Raw genomic sequence first — 26,422 nt, 5'->3', positions numbered from 1 at the left:
CTCAAAATAGCGTTGAGTTTATAATTATTCATTGTATATACTGTATATAACATAAAGATTACAAGATATGCAAGAAGCACCGTATTTTTAAATTTACCATAGTATCGATAAAGTAACACAAGAGACTCCCGAGAGTTCAATTTTGTTATTGGAAAAGTAACTCGAGATAATTGAACAGCCCGCATCATTCTGCTAAATGTAACCGGGAGAACGCAGCTGTCCTAAACATGGTAATACGTCAATACGTTAATTATGCTATAATAATAGATCTAATAATAGACGGTTGATCTAACAGTAGACAAACTCGATTATGCCGATAGGCTTAATTTACCTGTCAAATTAGCACCAAGCGTATAATTTTCAAACTGCAGACTTCAAAAATAATTCTATGCCAACTGTTTATAGATCAATTTAATGATAGGTAGATTTAATGATATAGTGACACGTTTGATTACAGATTTAATTTTAGCGGAGAAAGTATTGATATAATCGCGATCACGTGATATAAATACCATGCTAAATACATAGCATCATCCTTGCGGAAGAAAATATCAAACGATATATTTATTTTGTATAAAACATTACGTAAAATCATAGGAATAAGAAAAGTTTCGTTCGAGTACACCAACAGAAAGACTACGCCACTGACGTAGAAAAACAAGAAGTTCAAAGTGCTCGACGCTGTACACGTCTTTCGTTCTTGATATGCAACTTGTTTCCGCTGTGATTTACTTGAATTTATCTGCATGTAAATTACTCCATCATAGGTAGCATTTGTGCAGCCTGAAATGATACTAGTCGTCGAAGATTGCGATCATGCGAATGAAATATGTTTGAAAACCGTTGCATATACTGCAGCCACGGTAGAATTCGATATGGCAGAAATATATAGAAAATATATGTAATACGTTCTTAAATTAATATCATCATATGACATATAATTATAATAATATACATAATAAATTGTAATTATTGTTCGAATGATACGTAACGTTTCAGGTAAAAACATATCTTCCATCTATGGACAAAGTACAATTTCAGTTACATAGTCAGAAACATTTCTAAATATGTGAACACGTAACAAATGCTCCTTGCGTACGATTATAAAATTATACGAAATACGGCTAAGAAATGTTAGTAAATTATTTGGTATTTAGTATTATAATATTAATATACTCCTACGACTAACATCGAAGTTACGACTTTTTATAATACTGCTTCTACTTACGTAGACAAACTTAAACAAGACTCGACAAAGTTGCAGTTGCTTCTTAGCGTTTATATACAGCAAAACAATTGCAAATATCCGATCTTCTTCTAAAATTTCCACTTTCCCATAATTATAACAGCGTTTCATTCTCATTACTTTATTCGCTTTTTCTGTTCTCTTTAACGTTGCTTCAATATCCAAGGCCATTAGCAACGTCGTACAGTTTGTAGGTTTATATCTAAATTTACCATCTTTTTGCTACAGCTCTTGATCTTTGGTAGAGAAATTGAGCGAGATTTATTAAGAGATTTACTTCTTAATTACATTGTTACTGCGAGTTAATTTATTCGATGCGATAAAGATATATCTCTGATACGTAGAGTACATGCGTAGATTTCTCTCTCACTATAAATTTCTCTCTCACTACAACGTTTTATCTGGTTCCTTGGAAAAAAGCGATATTTCAAGAATCCTTTCAAATTCAAACGTTTCTTAATCCTTTGCACTCGGAATTTTGTTTCAATTTCGTTACCTCAGAGCAGCTGCCAACGCTTTTAAGTGTTTTATTTGAAATTTACTTCAACTAAAAAGCAAGTCGATTTAAATAAATAAATGAAGAAACAAATACACTTAAATACCAATTTTATTCATACTATTGTTGTATTTTGTAATTTTTAAGTGTATGATATATCTTCCTTCCTATTGCTATGCAATCCTGCTTTTCTTTCGCACGTTACACAAAGAAAGGTTTTTTTTTTATTTAATTCTTTACATTCTCAATTTGTCCAATTTGGACATTTGGAAGAATTTTTTAATTGTTTGACTACCCCCAGTGGGGGGTACCATCCTCGCGTTTGCTAGGTTATACCCTTTGTGAGGTCTGCTGAGTGTTTCCTTTTCAGTCTTCTTTTCATGTTTGAGGTGTTGATCGTTTCCGCAGCTAGCTAGTTTGGATGTGTTGTTATTCTTACTTTGTATTTTTCCGCGTGTCTGCTAATTTCTTCCTTGACCGTTGGTATTCCCAGGTCCCTCCGTATGTCCTCGTTTCTAACGTACCATGGGGTGTTTACTATCGTTCTAAGAATTTTAGCTTGTATTGTCTCTATTTTGTTTATATGGCTCATTGCTGCTGTTCATCATAGTGGTATTCCGCACGTCCAGATTGGTTTTATGATCGTTTTGTATATTTTTAATTCATTTTCTATGCTTAATTTGGATTTTCGACTTGTTAGTCAATGCATTCTTCTTGTCTGTATTTTGTCTATTATTGATTTAGTATGCCGTTTCCATGTGAGTTGCGTATCTAAGTGGAGTCCTAGGTATTTCATTTGCCTTGTTTGTATTATGTGCGTGCCGTTCAGTAGGATGTTTGGTCACAAAGAAAGGTAGAACTGAAAGAATGTCGAGTGGGACTCGACATAGAAGTGTAAAGGATTAAAGATTAGATCTAACGTTTGTGTTACAATTCACTGACCTCCTGTGCACCACGAGCTCCGACTTTCCAAACTCGTTGAACGTACCTTATACATTCGTAATCTTTATCAATGCAAATAGATTTTTTATCAATGATCTGTGATATCATCGTTGAAAATTCATACGTTGGAATAGCTTCTGTGAAAAACGCGCGTATCTATGTTTAGGTAATGGGAAATGGAAGACGTTCTGCGACGTTAGCTGCAAGAATGTGCGATAAAAGAACGTAGGTCTTCGTTTGAAAATTTAATCCTCAGTTTCCCAGCGCTCTTCGGGAATACTCGAACGTATTAAATCTGCGACCACGCAAGGTTAAGCAGATGTCAGCGTATTATTCTCTTTTGATAACCCAACAGTTCTCAACTTCATACTTTTGCGAATCCTTTCGAACGTAACTTAAAATATTTCAGCGTTTTTTAAAATTTCATTGCGCATGTATATTACTCTATTTACATGTCACAATTTGTATTTCGTTGTAATACAGAATTCTTCGTTTTGCTATCGTCAGTTGGAAAAGACGACTTAAGAGCGACGAGCAACAAACACGTGAATCATCTTAGCGACGATCAGCCAGATGACAACATGTATATTTCCAATCGACGAGTATTTCGAAACAGCATAATTAAACTTTTCGCATCTACGCATAAGATATATTTTCTTACTCGATGTCGTTTCTGCTATAAACGAAACATTTTCCACGGTTTTTTTTTTGTTGCAATAATACGAGATACTTCGTTCATAAGTTTTTGGACAAAAATTACTTTCTACGACTATCATATAGATTTAGCGACACGAGCTAAATAATATCATAGCGATACGTTATTTAGCGTACACGTTCCTGTCAATTTGAATCATCACAGCCTGCGCTGATTATTATTGTACGATAGATTGCACATATGTGGATTACAGTAAAAACAGAAGTTAGTACCCGAGATATTTTTGGAGAAATTAGAGGAGAAAAAGTTAATAGATAATATCTAATAATTATAATAATAAAATAAATAGTAATATCTAATAATTTAGTAGTACCCGAGTAATAAGTTAGTACCCGAGATATTTTTGGAGAAATTAGAGGAGAAAAAGTTAATAGATAATATCTAATAATTATAATAATAAAATAAATAGTAATATCTAATAATTTAGTAGAAAAATGTACACAAAATGTTCAAAACAAAATATCAAATATTGTACTATTGTACAATACTATTGTACAAGTACTATTGTGCTTGTACTATTGTACAATACTATTGTACAAGTACTATTGTACTTGTACTATTTTACAATACTATTGTACAATACTATTGTACAAGTACTATTGTACAATACTATTGTACAAGTACTATTATACTTGTACTATTTTACAATACTATTGTACAAGTACTATTGTACAATACTATTGTACAAGTACTATTATACTTGTACTATTGTACAGGTACATTGATGATCATAATTAAAGTTGTATGGTGAAATAAATGATCAGTATTACTCATTGCTATTTAAACGATAATATGTACTTCTCATACTTTATTTTATTCGTGTTATTCTCTACAAAACATTCGATTAATTTCATGTTACTATGAACGTTGTATCAATTGTTCAAATTCATCGTTCTATACTATATATTGTTACAAAATATATATTTAAAATGATTCTTGTGTAACAACATCAAGTAGTTTTTATAAATTTTTTATTTATGCTATTTACTGATTATATTACATTTACTAACTTTACATTTACATAACTAGAATTACATTTATTATTAAAAAGCTCTGGTCTCGTATGACTAGTATGCAGTCTAGGAAATATTTATAAAAATTGTCACGCGTGAATCCTTGCTTAAAGAATCGAGTCCAATTAATTAGCAATTATCGTGATCGAAAATCTACTTCAAAATTCTCCAGTTTGAAACAATATCGCGTATTTATGATCAAATGTTTGGTGCAATCTACTCATATGGACCAAACTCCCATTAATATTAACTGAACTATTCCATAGGGCTTACGTTGACTAATTGCAAGTTGATTAAGTTGACTTTTGTTACACGAATCTGCCTATTCCCTGCTAAATTCATACAGAAATAAAATGCTACTGTATCTTAATAAAAGCTAACTTTAATATTCGTGAAAACACTTGCTGCATGAATAACCACAAAATTAAAAAAACGTATGATCATTTAGCCACTGTATAACCATTAATAATAATACATAAATGTATATATAATCAAAATATATATTTTGATGGATTTAGCAGTTATAGTGACACCGAACAGAGGAAATGTTACAGAGAAATGTAAGCGGAGCGCGGATATCTAAGCAAATGCATATTTTTGCGAATAGAATTTAAAATACTTATTACAGAAATTTATTTTTCCTGCTAGGTGTCATACCAAGTATCCACTAGCGCAGTGGATATCTTATACATTTCTCTATTATTATGTACGTTTTCTATACTCTTGCATTTTTGAAATTTACCATAAACGCATAAAAATCAACCGAATTGTAAAAAATCATATTCGGCCAGAAATATTGGAAAACAGACGCGAGATGTCTGGCCGTAGTGTCGCGAGATATCTCGTCCAGAGATGCGAGACACGCAGTTAAAATCAGGGCCGTTTCTCTCAACGATTGACGTTGCTACGAGTATTGCGTAGGGCCTGCGCAGAAAGTACGGTCGTTATTCAATGTCTGCGTTATTCATCCAGCCCTCATTCACCTGTGAAACGTACGCAACCCTACGAAACCGAGTACTCGACACGGCTTTTTCAAGCGGCATAGTACGTACGCACAGTTGTACAGAAATTGACTTTCTCCAGGCTACGACTATCAGAGATATATAGCAGACAATTTGGACCACACAGCTCGAAACGTTTGATTTTACGAGGCGATTTACCTCGCCAGGTGAATAACCCTACGAGAGAAATTGATTCGACCAGAGCAAACTCGGGTAAAAGGTTGGAGGTCGTTGTATTCCGATAGAATCGCGTTATATGGCTATCGATAATGCGAAAATCGTTTCTCGTGTCGTTTTCAGCGACCAAGAGGAATGAAAAAGATCGCTGCATAAACAAGGATGCAAACATTTGTAATTAGGCTGTTTGTTGCGAATCGACCGCGGATATTTATGCGAATTTAAATATTTCTGTACCTCGTTAAAGAAACAGAAACTAAAAGAGCATCCTTCTCATTTATTTTCTTTTATTAATCTCATAACTATTATAAATAGTTTAGCACTTTACTTTGGATATTTTATATATTTTTGCATATTTCACGTGTGTTCTATAAATTTTCTTATATTTATATCTTAATTTAATTTATAGTAAATTTAAAGGTACAGGTGAATCGACCCCGGATATTTATGCAAATTTAAATATTTCTGTACCTCGTTTAAGAAACAGAAACTAAATGAGCATCTTTCTCATTTATTTTCTTTCACTAATCTCATAACTATTGTAAATAGTTTAGCACTTTACTTTGGATATTTTATTTATATTTCTTTTAGTATTTATATTTTAATTTAATTTATAGTAAATTTAATTTATAGTTATTTAAATATATAAAGGTATTTATATTTTAATTTAATGTATAGTAAAACTAAGGGTAAAACGCGGAATGCACGCGGTATTTATTTATTTCAACCTGTTGGAGTAGATATTAAATTCAGTTTCGTATAATTTACACACAATATGAAGCAAAACTAACACTAAACATACAAAGAACTATAGTAGCATAAAACTACATCAATCCTTTGGTTATCCATCGACTTTATTTCTAAATGCTTTGTCATTATGTAAACCTTCTCCTGGTTACACTTCATCCATTCATCCATTGCCTATCTCTTTCTTTTTACTTGTACTTTATTTATTATATATTTGCATTTATATTTGAAATAATTGTATGTTTCTCCACACTCGTCTTCTGCTTCTACTTCTCTCTATTCACGTCTTTCTTCCTGTTCTCCTACTTCCTCTCTATTCTCCGCAACCACCTTATTGCTTACATATTTGCATTTTCTTCCAGAATTTCCTCGACCCTCAAATTCATTCTGTCTATCGTTTAACATTCCTCCTTCCAGTGCTTGAACAAGTCCTCTATACAACGCTTCCCAGCATTTTCCATACAAGGCAATCTCCTCTCCTCTTCCTTGAACCAGAACTCGTTACGATATGCAAAAATATACAATATAAAATATCCATCTATTGGCAGCACAGATCTTCCCATATAGGAATATGGATTTGCAGAAAAATTCGCTGTCCGATAGTATCGTGAAATTCGTTGAAGTGCAAGGCTTATACACATAGACAAGCGTCCTTGATTTCCATATTAGGTCAAGTGATTATGGTTCTTCAGAAAAACGTGCTCGCTACACACGCATACGTGATTTAAATAATATACCAATGAATAGTTGTCAAAAACGTACGATGCAATCACGTTAAAAAATTGTCTTACACGATATTAACAAATACTGGTGACGATCCAAAATTACCTACACGCAGGTACGTCAAAACACCTTTCAAATTCAAGAGTCTGCATCTTTCTAGGTTTCTAACTTTTAGCATCTTGGATCTATACTCTGGCTAATAATATGTTATTATACATATTTAGTATATAATTAAAATATAATAGAATATAGTATAAATATAATATTTATAATTAAAGTATGTATAATAAAATTCATATATAATTCTCCTTATTATCATATGTATAAGAAAAGTATATATTACAGGATTTTCTGTTTAGTTACTTTAAAATGAATAGACTATAGAGATATTTTTTAATGTATCTTTTGAACCATTTTGCTAAATTTCAGTCTGCCATCGCTATCAATCATACATATAAGAAAAGTATATATTACATGCTTTTCTGTTTAGTTACTTTAAAATGAATAACATATAGAGATATTTTTTAATGTCTTTCTTTAATCATTTTGCACAATTTCAGTTTACCATCACTATCAATCATATATATAAGAAAAGTATATATCACATGCTTTTCTGTTTAGTTACTTTAAAATGAATAGAATATTCAGATATTTTTTAATATCCCTTTTGAACCATTTTGTTAAATTTCAGTCTACCATCACTATCAATCATATATATAAGAAAAGTATATATCACATGCTTTCCTGTTTAGTTACTTTAAAATGAATAGAATATAAAGATATTTCTTAATGTCTCTCTTTAATCATTTTGCTCAATTTTAGTCTACCATCACTATCAATCATATATATAAGAAAAGTATATATTATATTCTTTTCTGTTTAGTTACTTTAAAATGAATAGCATATAGAGATATTTTTTAATATATCCTTTGAACATTTTGCTGAATTTCAGCCTACCATCGCTATCAATCATGTTTAAAAGTATGTATATAGTTATCAACTGGGACAGGGATTACGTTAATCTGCATGAGTCTGGGATGGGACATTATTCATCGCACATATTATCTTTCAAATGTCAAAATAATTTTTAGCAAGACTGTTGGATTGCTACAATCTTTTTGGAACCACTAGAGCACGGTGTGCAACTTGCAACCTGGCGATTCTTTTACGAATAAAATTCAATGTTCCATCGAAAAGACCTTTAGTTTTTCAAACTTTATTGTATAGCAATCCATACTTCTACGTTATTAGTTAAAAAAAAAAAAAAAAAATTCGTTGAAAAAGTGAAGTTACAATTGCATTACAACTGTACTTTCAAATATTTACTGAGACTGTTAGCAAGAGTAGCACATGGATACGTCTCCAAGCATTTAACATCTGTTCGTTGTAAATGAAAAATAAAATAATAAACATAAGCACGTAGTATGCGCGTCAGACTTCCATGATAACATCCAGTGACAGCGTTTTACGATTATGAGTCAGCGTTTAGAAACACGTCAAAGACTTTCGTAATACCAGTTTTGAGTTAATCGAAACTGATTTATATTCGCTATAGGAAAAACGGTTCTCGTATTGCTGCGGAATCTAGTTCACCGGTTATGCTATTTCGGGTAACTTGTAATGCAAGCTTCGACGCGAATCAAGGCCGTAAACGATTACTTCGATAAGCATGATTCAAAAGAGAATCCTTCGACTATTTATTTTTCAGCAGAAAATTATGCAGAATTTATTCTACAAAAGTACTTTGACATTTCTTGAATAATCTCAACTCCACTTTTACTTTGTCGGTATTTTTTGAACCAAGTGACTGCGTTCTGTCCTTGCGGTAGAACTGCAACTTTATCTGAACTTGTCGGCGGACAAACAGTTTACATAATTACAGTTCATATAATAGGAACTCGCCAATTATCCCCGCTACTATTTTTCCTTCGTATAATAGCAGCTCAGGTTCAAACTCGAACGAATCAACCGGCAAAATTTGGGTCAATCGGACGTTAAATAAAATTTCGTTTAGATAAATGGACCTCTATTGAGTCGTTACGTTTCGTGAAATGAAAGATCAACGGAATAAATCAATTTATTTTAGAAAACCGTATTATAAAACTATAACAGCGATCATTGTTCATATACGTTAATAAATAATACGTAATTAAATATAGCGGAAAATCCGACTCATTGGTATTACAACCTTGATCTATGTATTAATCACATAATCATTATATATTATAACATTGTAATTGTAAGTATATTTAATATCATAGTTTATTTATTTATTTTAGAGAACCGTACTATAAAACTATAACAGAGATCATTGTTCATTACGTTAATAAATAATACGTAATTAAATATAGCGGAAAATCCGACTCATTGGTATTACAACCTTATCTATGTATTAATCACATAATCATTATATATTATAACATCGTAATCGTAAGTATATTTAATATCATAGTAACAATGTATAATAATTAATATGTCTATTAACCATGCGATGTAATTATATTATCTAATTCTAATTTCATTTACCTATCGTCGCACCATAATATCGCATTATTATATCACTGTATTAAAATGAAAACAATTTTATATGGATTATTAATTATCAATTTGTAGACTATGATCAAAAATGATGACCAACTGGAGTTTCTCTTGTCAGCTGAGCAAAGAAATCCCAGTTATACGTATACGAGATCGATGTAACGATCTGCAACATTCACATTTCGTAGCTGTAGGAGTAGCAGTGCTTCAATTCTCTGCAGATTTACTAAGTTAAAAATGTACCTGTTCGACAGATTATCATTAAGACGGTAGGTTTGAACGAGGCGGACTGGGTCAGAGAAAACCAAGGTCACGGCTCGCTTCTCGCGCAGATCTGATAATTTGTATACGCATTTGCTGCAAATGTTTGGTTTATCGGCTTTACTGCCTGCTGCAGTTCACAGCAGATGCGTAACACAGTATCGGCAATATTTCACGCGTGCATAAAATAACGACTGAAATTTAAAAAAAAAAGAACGCAATCGCTTCGATATTTTAATCATCGAACACACGATGCATCTATCGTTAATTGTTTGCCGCAATTTTTACTCGCTTGAATTTAACGAGCATCCTCTTCCATGCAAACTGATGTTAACAGATTTAAAATATTGTCGTTTGTTTAACTTGTAATGTCGTATGTTCATATAAATCATAGAATAGGTGTTTTAATTTGATTTATCTTCGATCGACTTACCTCGAACACACCTGATGTAATTGTTGAACTCTTTTTGCAATCTGTTCGCGGCATTTTGCTGTCTCATGAAATTCTGCAGATGTTCGTCGAATATGTCATCAGCGGTCCTATCCACTTTGCCCAAATTCTGAAGAAACTGCAACGAGAAAGAACAGTTTGTACCATAAGCGCTAAACTCTTCACGCATCGTTTTAGTCGTAGCACGCTGACTTTCCAAAATCGCGAAAAATATATACAAAGTACAATCGAAGACATCTCGATACAATGCCAATAATCGTTTCAAGTTGCTATATATAATAAATCATGACGCATAGGATAATCGGTTCCAATTTATGGGATTGTCCTAAATTAGAATGTTCTAAAACAGTGCTTTTTTGTGATTTTTTTAGAAGGGAAAGAAAGAAACGAAGTTATTGAATTTTGAGGTATGGTTTTATATATATTTAACGAATACAAAAAAATTTTTTTTGAAGTAAAGAAAAGAATTATAACAGATTTTTAAACCTATTTCATGGGCGTCTTGTTGCTGCAGTCTTCAATCGGCGGGAAAGATCCACCTCGTAATTCTTGGCGGAAACAAAAAACCAAAAAAGGATTAAATTGTTATATATTTTTCTTCTGGATGAACTAAACAACGGCAGAAAGAAATGTGAAATTAAAAATTTTGGCCGGTTTAAAAAAAGTGTTCTTTTAAAGAAAATAAACTTTAAGGTGCTATAACAATTATTTAAATAAGATTTTTTTTTGCCGTTGTTTGGTTCACCCAGAAGAAAAATATGTAATAATTTAATCCTTTTTTGGTTTTTTGTTTCAGTCAAGAAGTACGACCTGGATCTTTCCCGCCCTGCAACGACAAGACATGAAATAGGCTTAGAAATCTATTATAATTTATCTTTTTACTTTAAAAAAAATTTTTTTGTATTCCTTAAATATATATAAAACCATACCTCAAAATTCAATAACTTCATTTCTTTCTTTCCCTTCTAAAAAAAATCACAAAAAGACGCTGTTTCAGAATATTCTAATTCAGGACAACCCCTTAATTCGGTGCACGCGAGGAAACGAGATGGATACGAACGCAAAAATATCATCTTGTATCCAGTTTCCTTCTTCCGTACTCTCTCTCATTCGTTTTTACCAATTATGTTCTTCTTCGTCTTTAACCGTTTGAGTGCGAAACAGCGCGACCACGCTGTTTAGATTTCGTGTGGAAAAGTCGCAGTACGTTTGAACGCTACGGACGACTGACGGTATTTTCTATTTCATTGTTATCTTCTCAATAATTTTTATTGAACAAACTCGAGATATTCATAAACTAATAATACGCATATATAACAATATAGATGTATTTCATAAAAATAACAAATATGACGAGCGCTATTGCGCCGCTTGTTTCTCTTCGCAGTCAATTAACACTAGAACTACCACACCAGCCAAATTGACTGGTTTTACAATTTTATTTTAAAATTCCTACTTCATGTTATATTTTTTCCGCAATGATGTAATGATTTTCGCAACGATAACTAAAAGAATAATATAATAAATTTTATTTTGTTTTTTATGTATTCAAACTGAAAATAATTTTGTATCAAGGCTGCTTATACCAATACCAGTTAAAATGACTGGTACTTGTCAAAGTGTAAAAGGTGCTGTAATTTGTTTATCGAACCCCAATTAACCAGTTTCCTCGTTTTGTACAACTTGCCACACGTTTTGAAAATTTTTGCTGCGTATTATTCGATATGACGATATCACTTATTAGGAAAATTCCGGATCGATCGCTAAATCGCTGGATGCTAACGCTAGAAATACCACAGCAGTCAAAACGACTGGTTCTACAATTCTATAAATGTGCCAATCCTCGTTTAGGGATCATGGTCCCGGATAGATTAATAATACCAAAAACGTACTACGTAACATGGAATTGCTTCTGTAAGAAAGTAATAAAACAACAAATATAAAAATATTCTATTATTACGTATTTTTTAAAGACCAGTCATTTTGGCTGGTTTTAGTAGAAATAGCTTCGTGTTAACTATCGGTAGTTCTAGTGTTACGATTAACGCCATCGTGCTGTTTGGCATTTTTCAACCCTGTTTTTTCAAAGATCCCTGAGACTCAAACGATGAACGAACTTGCATCTTCCTCGTACGCGTGTCATTTCGAAAGCTGCGACTAACAACGTTATCGCACTCTGCGTACAAATATTCTGCCCAGACTCGACGTCTGTCACAAGTCTGGCAAGCAAACGATCGCACGTCGTGAAATTCACAAAGCAGCGGACCGCCAATGCGTCGTACAGTGTCGAGGAAACATCGGCGATGGCGATGGCTCGCCTCGCGGAGGAAATTTGAATCGAGGCCGACTTTGATGGCGAATTTGAAACGGTTCACGAGTAATTCGCTGCATCTTCATAAAGATCCCCTTATCACGGCTCGCTTCAATACGAATCTTCATGAACGCCAATGGATCGCGCAGTGTGTAGGGTACGAGTGACAAGGTAATTGCGAGGCTGCTGCAATTTAGCGTCTATTACGCTTAATGCTGAACAAAGATGAATGGCAGCTCGTATTTTCAAACGAATTGAAAGTCACGTTAGACGTTAGAGCTGTAGGATGATTTGGTGGAAGCGAATACGAAGAATAAAACACGACAGTGGTATCGGGCAAACAAACGTTTCGTGACCGCGCCGATCCTCCAGAACGCGTATTAATTATGCACCGACTGTTATACCGTGCTATCTGTCGAGTATGAATAATATATAGCGCGAACGAAAAATACCAAACGATCAATAAAAAATGTATTTCTTTCTTTTAACAAGCTCTTTTGACAATTAACAATTGTCTGAAATTACGCGTTATGCGCGTATAGCTTAGTATATAGTGTTTGCTATGTAGCCTAATATCTGTAACGTTTAACGGTTCGTAGAAAAATTTGTTTCTAATCCGGTAACTCGTAGAGCGTGGAAAGAAATTTTTTCGCAAGATTAATATACATGTATTTTGTAAATTGCCGGTTACACAGAGATTTTTAAATCATAAACGACAGATGCAATTTTTTCTTACTATAGTAAATATAATTAAATTGTGTAAAATAATATAAATTGTGTAAAATAGTATAACAGATAACGTTATGGATCAACGTGTACTCGTTTCTATTGTAAACTTAACATCGTTTCCGATGTTCTCGATTTGCAAGAGATAAGATTTTTTCATTCTACTGTAATTTTGAAAATTCCCTGTTTCCTGTATTTTTGTGTTCGACACAGACTGCGTTTGTTATTGCAACTTGTTTCTATTACAAAGTTAAGATCGTTTCCGATGTTGTCGATTTGCGAAAGATAACATTTTTTCATTCTACTGTAATTTTCTAAATTTTCTTTCTTCTGTATTTTCGTGCTCGACAATACTTCGCCTGTTTTTTAAATTTATATATACAGCGATTGAGGAAAGCGTTCGGGCACTTGTAGAAACTTCTTGTGTGATAGCGCGACACATCTTGAAATTTCACTAACAGTGATGAGAATAAACGAAACGCGATTCTGTCGGTAAAATTTGAAGCGAATTTCACATGTAACATAGAAGCTACGAGATATTTATCAGCACACACTTCGCACAGATTAACAAATTATTTGATTATTCGATCATTCGTCGTATTAACCAACCACGGTACGTAGTATGTCAATGGCATCATTTTTAGCTCTAATTTTACGCTTAAAACAAGTATTCACATCGTAATCTTTAAACTTTGACCAAGTAGTAAGCCACGAAATACTGAAAAAACTATTTACGCGAGATTATTGCAGCATCTCAATATATTTGGCAAACAACTAAACGTCAAAGAAACGTCAGATTCGCGAGAACTCGAGCGTTTCGAACACATTGCGTCGGACATGAGAAATAAATTCTAAATAATTTCTTGCAAAACGTACTATAAATTAAATTACAGAAGATGCGTCTACCACTGATCACGTTATTTACAAATTATGTAAAGTTTATTACAATTTATACAAATTTTATACAATTATCCAAAGTTGTGCAATGAAGCTCGTTTATTATGCTATTCTGCTGTTTTATTTATTATATTATTGTGTTATATTTTTAATAAGAGATAAACAAAATTATTCACAGATACAAATAATATAACAAATAATACTTTCGCACACAGAATATTTCGAATAATCGGTGTGCATGAAAAGATATGAATTTGTATTTTAAGAAATATATCTGTATTTTTCTGCATTTTTTAATATCGTTGCACTGCTAAAAAATGTAAAGTTATAAAAGAAAAATGTGTTAACTTATACCATTCTAATCTTCTCTTTAACATTTCTTTTAATTTCGACCAAAATAAAAATGTAATTTCTACCAATTTTTTCTAATGTGCACCAATGGTAAATTATCTACAGATCACATAAACTTGTACCTTGTGTAATGTTCTTTATCGTTATTTTTTTTTTTTTTTTTTATAACAGCAAAAATATAAACCAGATTAAAAAATATAAACGACATTAAAACAGATAAAGATACGTAGAAACATACGCATTTCTATCTTAAAAAACATATCTGTGGTATTTAGTTACGTCGTTGTACCGATGAAAAATGTGAAGCTGTAAGAAAGATATGCTATCGTATATCGTTCAATCTTTTTCTCTAATATTTCTTTCAAATGTAACCAAAAACAATATATGACTTTTTCCAATTTCTCCAAATATACCAATCTACATAGAGCTACACAGAATTGTACCTTATGTAATGATGTTTCTTTATCGTCATTTTTTTTATAACAGATAAAAAACAATTATTCTCAGACAGAGACATTCTGATACTTTCATACACAGAAGATACGCATTTCTATTTTAAAGTCGCGTCGTTACGCTTAGGAAACAAGCGAAACTGTCAGAAAAAAAAAAAAGAAAAGAAAGAGAATTATATATCATTCAAACCTTTTCTCTAACACGTCTTTTAACTTTAATCAACAACAAGATGTGACTTTTTCCACTTTCTCGAGTCGCTTTGTATAATACCTTTGCCTCGGTACAATGCAATTAGGTTGTGACAAAACTTTCTTTCGTTTCATAAGGAAATAATAGATACACAACATTTTTTATTCTACGTTATTTTATTGAATTAAATATGGTCCATTTTGTTCTGTTAAGTTAAAGTCCACAATTACGTAATTATACTAATATAATATAATATATATATAATACATTAATATAATATGTAATAATATAATTATATAATAATTAGACTATTAAAAACCATGATTATATAATTATATTGATATAATATCAATATAATACATAATATATATAATATATTAATATTATATATTAACCTCTAATATATTAACGATACTACAATTATATTATTATATATTATATTAATCCCTTCCCGTACTTTAGCGAGTCAAACTCGCGATGAAGAACATGAATATCGCGAGTCTGACTCGCTAAAGTACGGGAAGGGGTTAATATAATATATAATAATATAATTGTAGTATCGTGGACAAAAGGCCTAAAAGATATCGGGAAAACCAGATTTTCCGATAGGTAAATACTGCCTTTTCCTAATAATTTGAACAAACGTATAATAAATCTAAGGACTGTTCCAAGGACCATCCATAAACCAGTAACACCTACAGGGGTAATAAACTAAAAGTTTAATCCAATACGAATCTAAATTTGATAATTTTCAGCTTCGGTCACGATAATAATCTTGCGATTTGTAGGAATCTACAAATTGCTCTGAAATTGCGCTAATTGCTTGGAAAGTACATACGCACATAAAACAGGCTACCGATTATAGTCCGTATCACTTAATGAAAGTAACCGTAAAGCGGGTCCATTAAATTTAATCTTATCCATAACAATTACGGCATAATGATATGCATTCGCGTTTACGACGTCACAATTTTGATAACCGACGACTGATGATACGTATCTACGTATAGGTGCTATACTTACAACGTTAGTATCCAACGAACCCCTCCGACGCTATTTATAAATTCAAGCACATCAAATAGCGTACGATTATGCTACACGATTATTCCCCGTGAATTTAACCAGCAGAATAGAGCACTGGTGAATTTCTGGCGAAGTGGAAATAAAATAAAAAAAAATTCGCCAAAAACGTTCCAACATGGGTACACTGGTCGTGCGATTTGGCTGGGCTTACGAACCGAGGGTACATACATATTTCAAAACGAACGTCAGATATTTCTGTAACGATGCTATTCTGCCTCGTTTTATATCGCCGATCAATCGGAACATTGCTTTTTTTAATACGTGTTTTACGTCGCTTCGGCTATGGGTCATTAGCGACGACGTTACACTTCGATTGATTAGAGAAATATTTTTTATTAGATGGGAAAATAGATAGATTTTTCACAAATTATAATCTGCTGTTTATCGAACTCCACGTGTTGGATTATATTTACGAAAGTGAAGATTTAAATGTAAGGTATACAGATTAAAGAAATATGTTTATCATGTAGATAGATAACTGGATTTTTGACAAATTATAATTTGCTGTTTATGGAATTTCTCGTGTCGTAATATATTTACAGAATTGAATATTTAAATGTAAAGTGTAAGGATTAAAGAAATATATTTGTCATGTAGATAGATAACTGGATTTTTGACAAATTATAATTTGCTGTTTATGGAATTTCTCGTGTCGTAATATATTTACAGAATTGAATATTTAAATGTAAAGTGTAAGGATTAAAGAAATATATTTGTCATGTAGATAGATAACTGGATTTTTGACAAATTATAATTTGCTGTTTATGGAATTTCTCGTGTCGTAATATATTTACAGAATTGAATATTTAAATGTAAAGTGTAAAGATTAAAGAAATATATTTATCATGTAGATAGATAGCTGGATTTTTGACAAATTATAATTTGCTGTTTATGGAACTCCACGTGTCGGAATATAAAAAGAAATATTAAAGATTAAAGAAATATTCTCATTATATAGGTAGGTAGATAGATTTTTGACAAATTATAATTTGCTGTTTATCGAACTCCACGTGTCGGATTATATTTATGAAATGGAAGATTTAAATGTAAAGTATATTTAAGGCGAATGTCTAAACCAGATATTTCTGTAACGAGGCATGGAGGCACTGTGTGTCTCGTTTTATACCGTCGATCAGTCGGAACGTGTTTTACGTCGCGTCAGTTACGAATCATTTGCAATCAAGTTTGACGCAGATTGATAAGAGAAATATTTTTGTTAAGCAAATAAAATAGAGACATTAATAGAATATACATAGATTCTTGGCAGATTATAATTTGCTGCTTATCAAGCTTCTTCCGTCGAAATATATTTATGAAAATAGAATATTTAAATTCAAAGTATATCTAAAACAAATTTTTAAACCAGATATTTCCATAACGAAGCGTCGAAGCAATGTTTCATTTTATATCTCTGGCAAATTATAATTTTCTACTTATTAAATTAATATTAATCAATATTTGAAAGTGCAAAGATGAGTTTTCTAAAAAGTATGACACCAAGAAAAATCGTTATATCTCGCGAGACTATTTTTTAATAATTTGCGAAATAAAATCTTCAGTGCTTTTATTTAGAATAAAATAAAATTAGATGAGAAATGTGTGATTCATATGAGTGGTACTTTTTTAACTTCGAGTGATATAGAAGTAGGCTATTAATTAATTTTCTTTCAACATATTAACAACATTTTATCGTATTTTATAAATCGTATATAAAGTTCAGGTACTTTTCTTCTATTGTATTGGGCAAAGTGAAAAGAGCAAAGTGAAATTTAATGTTCAACCAGTTAGCTGTTGCGACCTCCTTGAAAAGCGTTTACGTAAAATGTATCGCAAAAAGCAAGCGATCAAACACAGACTATGTGTAGCTGTTATAATACAGAATTAAACTGTAACGAAATGGCAATGTTTTATTTTTTAATGTTATTACTTGTTACTTGTCGTAACGTAAAATATTGCTATTTAATCATGACGAATATACTCGTCAAAAACTACTAACTGGTTAATTATCGACGTAATAACGTTGCTTTGTTTTCTTCTTCTTTTTTTCGAAATTAAACATTTTTCAAAGTATCGTCTTCTCTGAAAACATATTCTCAATAGTTTTTGGAGAAATATCGATTGTTAAACAGCGAAATGCACTTTATCATACCACTAAGATACACTAAGATACTAATTTCTCTATGAAATGAAGTATTTTATACGAATCTCATTCGATATAGCCGCATGATCTACATAATGTGTCTTATGAAGAAATAATTAATAAAAATAAATGATTTTGCAAAAGTGATAGTTCAAAAATCCTATACATAATTTCATGTTATGATATAACACAAAACTGAAGATGCGGCAAAGAAAAGTTTTCTTCTTTCGAAGCCTCCAAGGAATTAAATTTCCTCCTAAAATTGTAATCTTCACTGCGGAAAAATATAAACTTAGTGCAGATTTTGTTACATTTTCATTCTACGTTTAGTGAATTTTTACTAAATAAATATTTTACTAATTAAATTTTCTCCTATAATTGTAATTTTCACTGCGAAAAAATATAAACTTAGTGCAAATTTTGTTACATTATCACTCTACGTTTAGTGAATTTTTGCTAAATAAATATTTTACTAATTAAATTTTCTTCTAAAATTGTAATCTTCACTGCGAAAAAATATAAACCTAGTGAAAATTTTCTTACATTTTCATTCTACGTTTAGTGAATTTTTACTAATACGTTACACTACCCACTAACTTATTTAAAGTTTCCAATATTCGCCCACGCGGATTTTATTCCTTTTTTATGTCCAATGATATTTTCTCCAAATGGCTTCTCCCGATCGTAAAGTTTCCTCGCTAGAATTTCCCACAGGTTCTCGATCGTGTTCAGGTCAGCACTCAGTGCTGGCCATCGTGATAATTCTATCGCGAAATTTTCGAGCCACTTTCCTGTAGCAAAAATTCTCTTTTGTCTTCTATTTCCATCACGAAAGGCAATAGCTCGTCATGTAACATCTTCTGACATCCCATAGCGTTCAATCTATCTTTTACAAAAACAATTTCACTTACCATATCCAGGTACTATCACTGTCTTTTTGAAAATATTCAACAAACAAAGAAGAAAATGTGTTTAGGTGTATTCACAGCATCGTGGATGAAAAAATATCGTATTATAAAAGAATATGAATACATTTCTTTGTATTTTTACCAAATGTCCAAATTGGACAAATTGAGAATGAAAAGAATTAAATAAAAAAAAACACTTCTTTAGAAGAAATTTCTCAAAAGATCGAGCAGAAAAAGCTTGTTTACGATGGATACGAAATTTGCTGTAACTTTAAATGTAACGTAACTAAATTTTAATACTGTGATTACGCCAATATAAATCGAACAGACTTGGTCGATCTGTTTACAAGGTTGCTACAAGGTAAACTAACAAACCGAACAGCACAGGTTACGAAGAACCTTGTCCTATTTACCATAACTGCAATATTTATATCCAACAAACAGCAAGATGAATTGATAGAGCAGACAGTAACACGACTGATAAATTGCTATACGTCTTTGAATCTGAAAATAAGTTTTCGCTCTCAATGACTCTTTTAACGCTAGAAGTCATTGTTTGGGTATAATAAGACAAACGTTCGTGCAGTGGACTATGAATAGCGACGGACATAAGAAACGTAGAGGATCCTATACGTCTGTTGATTGCATTATATACGCCAATCAACGTTGATGGTGAAGAAATAACGCGTTAACAGGTTACATTGGTAACGAAGGTGGAGAAGTTTAGCGTCCATAGAACGATTTCTAGATCGTTGAATTCGATTAACTGATTGACCCTTGTGCTATGTATTTTTCCTACATACGTTTCTTTCTCTAACATAGACAAAGTGATGTTCATCTGACAAATCTTTCTATCGGTCTTCCTAACGAACTGATAAGGGATCTACGCTAGATTTTCTTCTATAATTTCCAGCTATTTTGTAACAATTATTCTACCGCTTGACGAAGGTATTGGAACGGTACGATAGAAAGTATTTCGTTTGAAGATCAGGCAACTGCTCGAAATAAAATTACAGCTCGCCACGAACCAAATTGTCGCAGAGCCAAACATTACAGCGTATCTTCGCGCCTTCCTTTTCTTTAACAGACGTTGTAATTTAACGTTCTATGGCTGTACATTAATTGTACAAATTAATAAAAAAATATGATACATCGTACATGTAAACGGTTGTGTTAGAAAGAAGATTTATATACGGGGTGTCGGAGATTTGTACGCCCAAACGATTTTTGTTTTTCTTGTAGCCACTTTTCTATTTTTGTGATATGTTCTTGTAATAATTTGACTGCTGTTTCTGGGTTAGTATGCCTGACTAGTATAGCTGTGTCGTCCGCGTTTTTTTTTTATTTATTTCTTTACATTCTTAATTTGTCCATTTGGACATTTGGAAGAATTTTTTACCGGTATTATTATCACGTGGGTGACTACCCCCAGCGAGGTACCATCCTCGCGTTTGCTAGGTTATATCCTTTGTGAGGTTCTCAAACGATATCGGTATTTTGTGCTTGAGTAAGAAAAATTTGTTATATAAGCGTAGATCGCTCAAAGCTGTAGGAAAAAGTTACGAGAAAAATATGAAGTTCAAAAATATAAGTATGAAAAAATACGAAGGAAGAGCAGCAGACTCGCGGTTACTGCGACACGATTTACTTTTATCTCGTCTGTACAAAGGCAACTAATTCTTCTTCTCGAAATGTCCATCGTTTCGACGATACAGAATCGATAATGCAATATTTATCGTCCTGCGAATTTCATTCCCATTTCGTCCGATTTCCGCAAATGAATCATTTTCAGATATTTTGCGACGGAGAATTAGTTACTCACTTTTGCATAGACAGAGTGAACGTAAGTATAGCTGGTTTCTGCTTACATCAACACCATCATCATCAACTTCTTACATTACAGTGCAAACGCGAGCCTGCTGCTACTCGCTTTGTATTTCATATTTTTGTCATGAATTTTTAACGAAGCTTTAAGCGACCTACGTTTATGTAACGTTTTTGTCCTGTTTAGGCCCATAAAATATACACATGGATAACGTTTAGTCGGTAAAACCAAGGCCAGGCCTGTACATCTCCAAACACCTACGATTCATGGCTGGAGGATAAATAAATAGAGAAAAAATATATTGTACATGCTACATGTAAACAGAATCGAGGTTTCAAATGTTATAATAAAAAAAGAAAAATATACGTTTGCAGACATTCAGGGAAATATAACAGCATGAGGGTTAAACAGTCTACGTTCTATGTATTGTGTGTGCGTCTGTTTGTACATAGAAACTCGGGAACATTATCATTGTATATTTCGTCCGGTGAATTTTTACGTAGCCCATAATCAATATAATCAATTAATATAATTAGTTGGACCGTAATAATCATAGGGAATTGTCGTAAAACTAAGCATTTCGATTTGACCGTTAAGTGGCATAAAACACCTTCGAGTCAAGATGTTCCTTATGGTTATTGCTCCATCAGATAAAAAGTGTGGAAACGTAGATTTTTCCATGTTTCCCGGGATTTTCACTCGCAAGCTACTTGCGATGGGGCGAACAACACCCAGCAAGAGTTTTCCTCCGCGACAGTGTCACGACCGGCTCAGTTCAAAACCGGAGATAAAGATGTGGCGGCACTCGACAACAATATATATCGTCTAACCGAAGTGCCCAATGAACCATCAATATCCCAACGGTGCTTCTGCCGAATGTTCGAGAAGAAGGCGTGCGTGGCAACAGTCGCGGACACCTAACAAACTCGAGGATAGTGGAGATATTGAGGGGTGACAAAAGAAAAATAACCGAATCCGATCGGAAGTCGAGTTGTAAGAATCAGTCTCGAAAAGTCACGCCTAGAGCTCGGAAGTAAATTGTAAACCAAGTGTTAGAAAAAACAATAAAGTTTTTTTTTTTTATTTTTCATCTTAATTATGGTATTAGGGGTTTTTCTCAAAGTTCCAAAGGGAAGGCTCCGGTGTCCTTCCATCTCCGACATATATATACGCAACGAGCGTAATAATCTTGTCTACAATTGTTGTTGGAATAAATGTACATTATAATCTGTTATCTCAGAGTTATAATTAAATTTAATCACCTCTATTATTCTAAACAAAATAGGAGATCGATCAGTTTCGTGGCGTCGATTTTATATCGTAACGAGAATTTACGACTCCCGTTGACGTGTTTCTTGAGATCGCGTCTCTTCGCGAATGCTTGAAAAACATTGTACCATATGTGTACTCGAGATATTGATTTTGAAGAAGAGTATATCAAAGTCTAACTACGAAGCAACAAAGTTGTTTCCTCGAGAGTCTAATGTCTTATTGATGTAGTCTTGAAACTTTGTAGACACATTGTATATAGGAGTAGGTATTTCAATTTAAAAAAGAATTTGTGACACCTTCGTCGACAAGATGTATAATACGATCCCCAAGGAAACATATTTCTGTGCAGAAATTTTACAACGTTGCTATACTTACTACACCCATTAGTGGCAATAATCATTAGTTTAGAATATTTAGCTTTTTTCACGCTTAATGCTGCAGCTACATATCGGCCACATACCTCTGGCATAATTCAATTAATACTATTACCACACTATACATGCAAGCAAATACTATACATATACATATATATACAATATATGTGCAAGTACTATATATATATATGTACAAGTACAAGTAATATACATATACAAGTAGCATATATTATATACAGAGTGGTTGGTAACTGGTGGTACAAGCGGAAAGGGGGTGATTCTACGCGAAAAAAGAAGTCGAAAATATGGAATAAAAATTTTTCGTTTGAGGCTTCGTTTTCGAGAAAATCGACTTTGAATTTTCGTTTGGTACACGTGCACTTTATCACGTCTCGGATTGCGAGCAATTGAAAGAAAAGATTATTGTAGCCTTTCATACTTTAAAACAATCGAATACGTTAGAAAGTGTTCATAGAAATTTAATTAGAAGAGCAGAAGTATGTGTTAGGCAGAATGGGCAACATTTTCAGCAATTTTTGTAATAATAAACTTTATGATTACTTCATATTATTTCATTATGTATTCCTAATTTTCCGTTATTGCAAAAACAAACTTAAACTGCGATAATATCCATCGAGACAACGATCTACAGTGAGATCCGTTATAACGAGATATGATAAAGTGCACGCGTACCGAGCGAAAATTCAAAGTCGATTTTTTCGAAAACAAAGCTTCAAACGAAAAATTTTTATTCTATATTTTCGGCTTCTTTTTTCGCGTAGAATCACCCCCTTTCCGCTTGTACCACCAGTTACCAACCACCCTGTATATGTACAAGTACAAGTACTATACATATACAGGTAGCATATATTACATATATACAAGTGCAAATACTACATATATACAAGTAGTATTTCTATATATATATACAAGTATATACTATACACGCATTCTTATATATACAAGTTCATATCTGTGTAAACTAAAAAAATGGGTTTTAAACAAGATATTTGTTTCACCCATTACTAATTCTAACTAGCACTCTACTTTGGATATTTTATATTATATCTTCGTGTGTTATACGCATTCCGTACATTTTTTCATCGTCTGTAAAGTTCAAAGTTTCATGAATGGTGAAATTCTAACAGGTGCTCGATTACTTAAGTTATCAGTATAAAAGAGAAAACAATAAAATAAAATAATGAAACAGTAAGAAGTTTAATAATAAAGCAAACGTAAGTTCCCAATTAAATTAATTAAATTATACAAATCACTCGATTATTCTACTTTGAGTCCATTTAAAGTTCTACATCTTTCTATGGTCTACGTAAGACAAAATCTTACTTTAGGTGACCATGATCGAGTAATATCGGTGTCACGATATAATTTTTGCACTAAATATCTTGGTTCTTAGAAGAGGAGAAGAGGTTTAGAGTAAAACTAAAGTAAGAAATCAGAGGATGAGGAAGCGTGATGCCAAAGAAGAAAAAGTGCAATACGAGTAATTTAAGATACAGGTGTACATAGATAAATATACTAACTCGAAGTATAAGGACAGATGTAGGTACTTGGCTATACAGCTAACAGAGTTTAAGTTAAGTTATGATTATTGTTATGATCTGTTTATTACGTACGTGTTTTTCATTACGATTAGATTTATATTTGTCGTTCTGGTTTAAGTTAAGTTATGATTATTGTTATGATCTGTTTATTACATACGTGTTTTTCATTACGATTAGATTTATATTTGTCGTTCTGGTTTAAGTTAAGTTATGATTATTGTTACGATCTGTTTATTGCGTAGGTGTTTTTCATTACGATTAGATTTATATCTGTCGTTCTGCTTTAAGTTAAGTTATAGTTATTGTTACGATTTGTCTATTACGTACGTGTTTTTCATTACGATTAAGTTTATATTTGTCGTTCTGGTTTAAGTTAAGTTATGATTATTATTACGATTTGTTTATTGCGTACGTGTTTTTCATTACGATTAGGTTTATATTTGTCGTTCTGGTTTAAGTTAAGTTATGATTATTGTTACGATTTGTTTATTGCGTACGTGTTTTTCATTACGATTAGGTTTATGTCCTTCGTTCTGGTTTCATGTGTAAGTATCTTTGTTTATGTGTAAGTTTTACGCTTATCGTTCTACGTTATAGCGTAAATGGAAGATGCAAAGTCGCAAGGCAAATAGAAATAAAGAATTCTAAGTTCTACTCTGCTTGTTCAGACATTGTTCAGACACTACATACGCATATGTAGCTTTGCATACAATACATGTGATACGATCGAAACTATAGTTCGATATAATCTAAAATAAATAAAATATAGATCGAAAGTTGTAAAAGTATAGTAAAAATAAAAGAAAAATCTGTAAGCTACGCAACTTGTAACTTGTCGATACACTGACATTATTATTTGCTAAATTACTGCGCAAGTGTGTCCGGTACTGTTCCAATGTTCCTTTGCTACGTGTAATTTAGAAAGAGAAAAATATAGAACAGTTTATAGAACATGACAGAACGATCGTTAGATTTCACATGTTACACGTCACTAAAGAATATTAATGTCTTACGTAAAACGCTAAGAGATATTATATAATAAACGCTAGAACGAAACCGAGGTATCCCTCGTATAATACGGCAGTTTGGTTCTGAAAGAAATCTCCTGTCATGCGAAACAATATCATACGAAACGACGAATTAATGCAAAAGTGGTAGTTAGGTTCCAATGGTCAACAAAAGTACATGTACTATTTCTTCGTAAAAAAAGAGAAATGTGTTTATTAAAACGATCAATAAATAATTTAAAGTATCGCATATTAATATTATTTACGTTCATTGAGAAAAATGTCATCGATTTTTTATCCGAAACGTTTAAAGTTGCTACTTGTACTACTTATAATACTTGTAGCATATATTAGATTGTCCGAAAAGTGTCTTTTACAGACACGTCTTTTACAACGATGCATCTTTATACAAACACGAAACCTAATCCGTCGAACGTTGTGATTTTTATTTTGATAGAACAAAATGGATCATATGTAATTCAATAAAATAATATAAAACGGAAAATGTTGTACATCTATTATTTCCTTATAAAACGAAAGAAACTTTTCGGACAACCTAATACCATTATATAGATATACATAAAATGAGATACGAGATAAGATAGTGATAATATAATATAACATATATATATGATATAATACAAATAATACACTGATACAGTATATATTACCATTTACCATTTCTACAGCGAAGAAATTTTCCATTGCAAAGGGTTAATACTGCGAGAACCAAAAATGAACTAACAAATTTCATACGCAGATCCAAGTCAGCACATTACGCTTGAAACATCGAATGCCAGTGCTTGAGCTTAAAAATTCTCCTTACGTTCCGTCGTGTAAGGATTTCTCTAATTTCTCTAATTCTTGAACCTGGTTACTCGAATTATAGGAATACCGCGTTTTATGCGCGTCTGCCCAATTCTCGAACCGCGTTAGGGCGAATCCGCGTGATAAGAATATCAGAAGAGATATCTGTGCATGATATCTGGACGCCTTTTTAAATAGGAAACGAGT

The 26,422-nt window shown here is 32.3% G+C and overlaps 1 protein-coding gene and 1 long non-coding RNA gene across 8 annotated transcripts in view; both read right to left on the bottom strand.

The window, feature by feature from the left end:
- LOC100645544 (myc box-dependent-interacting protein 1) overlaps positions 1 to 26,422 on the bottom strand; it is a 132,590-nt gene that overhangs the window by 10,723 nt on the left and 95,445 nt on the right. For 6 of the 7 annotated variants that reach the window (XM_012318902.3, XM_048409627.1, XM_048409625.1 and 3 more), the window contains one exon: positions 10,293 to 10,428. In XM_012318902.3, coding sequence (XP_012174292.2) covers positions 10,293 to 10,428 — 136 coding nt within the window. Of the gene's footprint in view, positions 1 to 10,292; positions 10,429 to 19,371; positions 19,393 to 26,422 lie in introns of those variants that run through there. The other variant, XM_048409628.1, reaches the window with a different exon arrangement.
- On the bottom strand, positions 9,122 to 10,269 carry LOC125385853. The gene is made up of 2 exons (XR_007225552.1): positions 9,842 to 10,269; positions 9,122 to 9,764 (listed from the first exon to the last, which is right to left on the bottom strand). It is a non-coding gene; the product is annotated as an uncharacterized LOC125385853 (long non-coding RNA).

The sequence above is a fragment of the Bombus terrestris genome, chromosome 10, assembly GCF_910591885.1.
Source record: "Bombus terrestris chromosome 10, iyBomTerr1.2, whole genome shotgun sequence".
NCBI lineage: Eukaryota > Metazoa > Arthropoda > Insecta > Hymenoptera > Apidae > Bombus > Bombus terrestris.
This window is presented reverse-complemented; position numbering and strand designations above follow the sequence as displayed.